Source organism: Equus quagga, chromosome 8, assembly GCF_021613505.1.
Source record: "Equus quagga isolate Etosha38 chromosome 8, UCLA_HA_Equagga_1.0, whole genome shotgun sequence".
NCBI lineage: Eukaryota > Metazoa > Chordata > Mammalia > Perissodactyla > Equidae > Equus > Equus quagga.
In genome coordinates, this window is record NC_060274.1 from 129,808,305 (window position 1) to 129,814,432 (window position 6,128).

Below are 6,128 nucleotides of genomic sequence, written 5' to 3' on the forward strand. Positions count from 1 at the left end.
CGGGGCGCGCTGCCTGCATGCGCGCAGCTCCAGCCCCGGGCGGCCGCGGCGGCAGCGCTGGAGCCGGAGGCAGCCGGACGCGGAGAGGCGCTTGGAGCCCGGGAGGCGCTCCGAGTCCCCGCTGGACCACGGTGACTGTCTAGCGCCCGGGTGCGCTGCCAGGACGAGGACCGGACTCTTTTTGAATCGCTCTGCGTCTGGGCGCGGGGCGAATCTTGGTATTTTCTAACTCAACTTGTGGATTGGAACGTGGCTCCGCTCGGAGCGCGGCCAGCGACTTGTAGGACCCCAGCCCTGGCCGCAGCCGCCGCGCACGCCCTCAGAAGACTCGGCGGGGTAGGGGCGCGGGCCGGCCGCGAGGGTCGACTTGTGCGCCGCATCGGGCGCAGGGCTGATTGGAGGGGGGTCCCCGGAGAACCCATTTGGGATTTGTTTGAACAGCATGGAGGAGAATGACCCCAAGCCCAGCGAAGCGGCGGCGGCGGCGGCGGCGGAGGGGCAGCGGCAGCCGGAATCCAGCCCCAGCGGCGGCTCGGGTGGCGGCGGCAGCAGCCCGGGCGACGCGGACACTGGCCGCCGGCGGGCTCTGATGCTGCCCGCGGTCTTGCAGGCGCCGGGCAACCACCAGCACCCGCACCGCATCACCAACTTCTTCATCGACAACATCCTGCGGCCCGAGTTCGGCCGGAGAAAGGACACGGGGACGTGCTGTGCCGGCGCGGGAGGAGCGCGAGGCGGCGGAGCCGGCGGCGAAGGCGGCGCTGGCGGCGCAGAGGGAGGCGGCGGCGCGGGCGGCGCCGAGCAGCTCCTGGGGTCCGGCCGGGAGCCCCGGCAGAACACGCCCTGTGCGCCCGGTGCGGGCGGGCCGCTCCCCGGCGGCGGCGGCGACTCTCCGGGTGACGGGGAAGGCGGCTCCAAGGCGCTCTCGCTGCTCGGCGGCGCCAAGAAAGGAGGCGACCCCGGAGGCCCCCTGGACGGAGCGCTCAAGGCCCGCGGCTTGGGAGGCGGCGACCTGTCGGTGAGCTCGGACTCGGACAGCTCGCAGGCCAGCGCTAACCTGGGCGCGCAGCCCATGCTCTGGCCAGCCTGGGTCTACTGCACGCGCTACTCGGACCGGCCTTCTTCAGGTGAGCCCGCGGGAACCCCGCGTCCCGGCCCGCCACGGGGAGGCCGGCGGGGTTGCGGGACGGCGCTGGCTCGGGAACTTAGCAGGAGGAAGAAAACGCCAGGACCTTCCCCACCCCCAAACACACACAAAGGCGCACACACCCCGACCTTGTGTACGGCTGACGCTGGCCCGGGCAGTGGCCAGGAGGAGAGGAGGCAGGGTCCATTCGCAAGGGGGTGCAGACTTCTGAGAACAGCAGAAGCGCCGGGACCTCCTCTTTCTTTGGCCTTCTGGGGCTTCTCCTTGCAGCCCCTAGTCCACTGCTCCCTCTGGCAGGAGTTTATTTGGTAGGAAGGGGGTTGGCTGGAAGACAGGCCCGGAAGCCGGCACTCTTAACCCCTTTCCATGTCCTTCCAACTCAGTCCAGACCCGGGACCCACGCCCAGCCCACCCCCAGACCTAGATACTTCCTGCGACCCAGATGTAGCCAGGGAAGAAAGGGCAAGGCTGACTGCTCTTCCTGCGGCCCCGGTTCATGAGGGGGGAGCGGGGGATCCTCAGAGGCAAGGGATGGAAATGGAGGCGCCCTTTGCCCTCTGTCTGGTTTTATTTGCCGAGCCTGCGGCAGGGGAGCTCAGCACCCATCTTGCACACAGCTTGGAGGAAAGAGGCCTGCAATACCCCCAATAGAGAGGATCTTCTCCCAGAGCTTTCAAGGGGCTGCTCCCAGCTAGGAAAGAAGCACATTTCGGAGGGGCTGGGGGTGGAGGGGCCTGCAAGTGTGTGCAGCGGTGCTGCAAGTGTTTTTCATAGATCTGGGATTTTAAAAAGCTGAGTCTGTGTCCTTGTAGAAATCATCAGCTGCGTTAAATGTGGGTCTGTGGCTGCAAACCGCCATTAGGAGCAGATTCCATTTGTCCCCGAGCTGGCAGCACAGACCGGACACCCCCTGCCCCCCAGGCCTCAACTGTTTTGCGGGGGTTGTTTACCCAGATCACAACTGAGTCACCCCTTGGCCGCCTTCCCGCAGAAGTGTGCGTGTGTATCTCTGATGAAATCCAAATTTCTCCAGCTAGATCTGAAATTTGCTCCATTGTTCTCGCCTCCCTCCTTTGTTAATATTTAATTAACATATAGGCTCACAAAGCGGCCAGCGAGGAGCCTCGGCCCGGCTTTGTGCGGCGCCAAAGTCCCAGTGGCCCGCGGGAGCCCGGCAGCCCGGCCTGGCCCGAGCCGCTGGTCTTCCTGGACCGGAAAAAAAAAACCCACCGTAAGATCACGTCCGTGTTTGGGGACGTTTAAGAAGAAGCGGGGCAGAGAGTTTTTCTCGCGGAGGTTTGGTTCTGCTGCTGAGACTCCTAAGTGTTTGCGTTTTGTAAGAAAATCAGGACAGAAAGGGAACTAAAAATTCTGTTTTAGGGCGATTTTCTTTCCGTGAATGGTGTGTCTTTTTGCGGGCTGATTCGTGTGGCAAGGGCCCCAGGACCGCAGGAGTTTGAGGGGAGGGAGCGAGTAGAGACGAGAACCAGCTTTGGGAGCACGAGGCTGCGGTGGAGTCGGAGCAGGTGGGGGACCCCCGGGACTCTAGAGGCCTCACAGAGCCACCTCCTTCCCCCTTCGCTCCTCTGGGCAGCCCAGCCCAGCGCCCCGAATCGGCATCCGCTGGGTCACAGCCGGGCTGGCTGGTGCAGGGCCGGCACCCTCGGCCTTGTGTGCGACGGAGACTGTGACTGTGTGCCTGGCGACGCGGCTGTGAATAGGAGTGTGCTTTAAAATCTAAAGACCTGGAGTGTGAGTCTTAACAGCCCTTGGTGCCCACAGCCCCTTTCCGAGTTTGGCTCAGTGAGGGGAGGGAGTTCTGGGAGCCCCTAGGGTCTCTGGATGTTCCCAAACACCTCACTCGGCACCGCCCCAGGGTGCTCATCCACCCTCCTGGTCAGGGTCGGGGTGCACCGGGGGAGCCTTCCTGCGACATCCCTCCACCAGGTTGAGTAGGGTGGCCAGGCAGTCCCCGGGCCCTGCAGGGTGGGGTGGGGCACGAGCTGGGGACCTGGGGGTTCTGACTGCTCGAGGTCTAGCTTTCTCCAGCCTCCGCCTGGGTCGCCTTGGAAGAAGCTGGGGCCTGGAGCTCCCCAGAGTTGACTCACACGCTTCACAGATTAAGAAACCCAGGCATGCATTGCCGACTCCCTCCCTCAGTGGCCTCTCTGGCCTTCCCTCACAGACACTTTCCTTTGGTCTGAGATTCTTGACTCCAACAGAAAGAAAACCCTTGGCTTCTTCCCTCTGCTCCCCTCGCTTGAGCCTCTTCCGATGGCCAGGTCCTAGGAGCCAGACCACCACTGTCCCAAACCAACCCCAAGCAGTGTGGAGTGGAGGAAGCCTGGTGGGGGTCAGCAGTGTGAATCCTCTGCCCAAGGTCAGCTGGGCCCCCTGTGGCCTTCAGCGAGGCAGCCCCAGTCTGGGGCGGAGGGGACAGGCAGCTGTAGTCAGTGCAGGGAGGGGAGCAGGTCCCCCTCCTATTCTGGGGACTGAGGAAACTTGGTGACGGCTAGGAGGGAGCTGTGAGGGGCTCAGCGCTCCTTCCCCACCCGGGAAGGACGAGTGTGCTTCCTCCTGCCCTTGAAAGAAACGATGAACTTGGGCGCACGCATGGGGCCCAGTTGGGGGAGACTAAGGGGCTAGGGCAGGCGGAGGCCCACCTCTGGGCCTCTCGGGTTCTCAGGACCCACCTGCCCCTGGCTCCCACTGCCCTTAGCCCTGGGGGGTGGCCCCATGGGGGTCCTGTGGGAGCTCCCTCACGTGCCCCAGGGCTCCTCCCCTGTGCTCCCCCCTCGCCTCTCTCCCAGCTCCTATCCGGGTCCTGTCCTTATTCCTGGACAGAACCTCAGAAATCACTAGAAAAAGCCATTCTGGAAAGTTTGGGATTTTTGCTTTCCTGCAGGAGCCTTTTACCTGGAGACCTTTCTGCTGAGCCTGTCCTTCACCCCCCTAACTCCCTTGTCCCCCTCACCCCGACTTCCCTGGCCCATCTCCTCCTCCCCAGAGGTGGGTCGAGCCGCCCAGCCACAAGTCCAGCGCCTGTCTTCCAGATCCGCCAAGTGGCGGGAGGCAGGCGCTTCCTTCCTCGGCCTCTGGGCCTTCCCCAACCCTCCTCTGAGTAAGCAGGTGGGCCAGGGGCCCCCTAACGGTGTCCCCTCTGCCCACCATACTCCCCAGGTCCCAGGTCTCGAAAACCAAAGAAGAAGAACCCCAACAAAGAGGACAAGCGGCCACGCACGGCCTTCACGGCGGAGCAGCTGCAGAGGCTCAAAGCCGAGTTCCAGACCAACAGGTACCTGACGGAGCAGCGGCGCCAGAGCCTGGCCCAGGAGCTCAGCCTCAACGAGTCTCAGATCAAGATCTGGTTCCAGAACAAGCGCGCCAAGATCAAGAAGGCCACGGGCAACAAGAACACGCTGGCCGTGCACCTGATGGCGCAGGGCCTGTACAACCACTCCACCACGGCCAAGGAGGGCAAGTCGGACAGCGAGTAGCGCGGGCAGCCGCGGTCCTGTCCCGGTCCGCGCTGAACAATGCAATAATTTAAAATCATAAATAAAGGGCCAGTGTATAAAGATTATACCAGCATTAATAGTGAAAATATCGAGTATTAGCTATGGTTCTGCAATATTCTATGTATATATAATTTACAGGTGGTGTAAAATCCAAAATATCTGACTATAAAATATTTTTTGAGTTTTTTGTGTTTATGAAATTATGCTAATTTTATGGGGATTTTTTTTTTGTTCGTTTTTGCTTTTTTTTGTTTTTTTTTTGCAAAGGGGGCTGCTTAGGGTTTCATCTTTTTTAATTCCCTGAGCTCCATTATGGGACATCGGACATTTTTTTTTATTTCAAAAGAAGAAAAAAATTAAAACAACTTGCTGAAGTCCAAAGATTTTTATTGCTGCATTTCACATGACTGTGAACCGAATAAATAGCTCCTACCTGGTCTGTGAGTTCTGCCACTTTGTTTGTGTGGGCTTGGTGAGGACAGCAGGAGGGGCTGCACCCCCAGCCTCGTCCAGCGGCAGTGCAAGGGCCCTCCCTGGTGGGGCGAGGGGACTGTTGGGGTCCAGGGAGGAGTGTGAGGGCTTGGCCCTGGGAAGTGGGCCTGTGTTGGTTGGAGACCTGGCCTGGCTCTCCTCCTCCCCTCCTCCTGTTCTACTCCTTGCCGAGGCCGGCCTGCACCTCAGTGCATGCTTCCGTCTGTGTCTGTGTCGCTGTCCCCTGTCCAGCCACCCACCACCAGCGCCAACTCTCCCACCTCCAGGGCTCCAGGGCAGAGGGGCCGGGCATGTCGCCCAGGGACCGTGAGCAGTGGAGCGACCCTCCTCCCTCCAGGCACGGGGCCAGAGAATGTCCTGCGGCTCCGTCAGCCACCCCAGGAGGCCTCCGGGGCCGAACCTCAGGAGGTTCGCAGGCTGCGAAGGGCAGAGGGCTGCCGAGAGAAAGTTGGCAATTCCTCCTTTTCTTTTTTCTTTTTCTTCCCTTCCTGTTTTGTTTTCCTTTTTTTTTTTAAGTGGCCGCTTCTGCTACAGAAAACATTCTTTCAAGGTAAATATGCATGTGTATACGTATGTATGTATGCATATATATACACAGCAAGCGGATGTGAGTCCACAGTGCTGGACCACGTGGCTACCTTGACTTTTAAAGGAACTCAGAATCCTCCAAAATCTAGAGGAAGGAAGAAATTGTGTAAATAGTCATTTCTTATCACTTTTTGTCTTTTCTTGTTTTTTTTAAAATACACGTTTTATTTTTTTGAAGGTGTGGTACAGTGTAAATTAAATATATTCACTATATCCCCCAGCAAGTACATATATATATATAAACAAACACATTCTCTCTCTCTAACTCCACTCTGTCTTCTGTTTGGTGTCTGGAAAGGGAATCGTGTCCAAATGTCCATCTGTGGCCGGGACAGCCCGAGGGGCTGTGCCCAGGGCCACGCCAGGAGCCACGGCTGTGCCCT

The 6,128-nt window shown here is 59.8% G+C and overlaps 1 protein-coding gene across 1 annotated transcript; it reads left to right on the forward strand.

Annotated features, from left to right (window-relative positions):
• Positions 1 to 88: 88 nt before the first annotated feature.
• On the forward strand, positions 89 to 4,644 carry EN2 (engrailed homeobox 2). The gene is made up of 2 exons (XM_046670794.1): positions 89 to 1,127; positions 4,328 to 4,644. The coding sequence occupies exons 1-2, from the start codon at positions 443 to 445 to the stop codon at positions 4,642 to 4,644; spliced, it is 1,002 nt and encodes a 333-aa protein (XP_046526750.1). The 5' UTR covers positions 89 to 442.
• The last annotated feature ends 1,484 nt before the right edge of the window (positions 4,645 to 6,128 follow it).

Coding starts and splice junctions, on each gene's coding strand:
- EN2 (XM_046670794.1), top strand. CDS start 443: ATGGAGGAGAATGACCCCAAGCCCAGCGAAGCGGCGGCGGCGGCGGCG. Junction 1,128..4,327: donor CTCGGACCGGCCTTCTTCAG/GTGAGCCCGCGG, acceptor CATACTCCCCAG/GTCCCAGGTCTCGAAAACCA.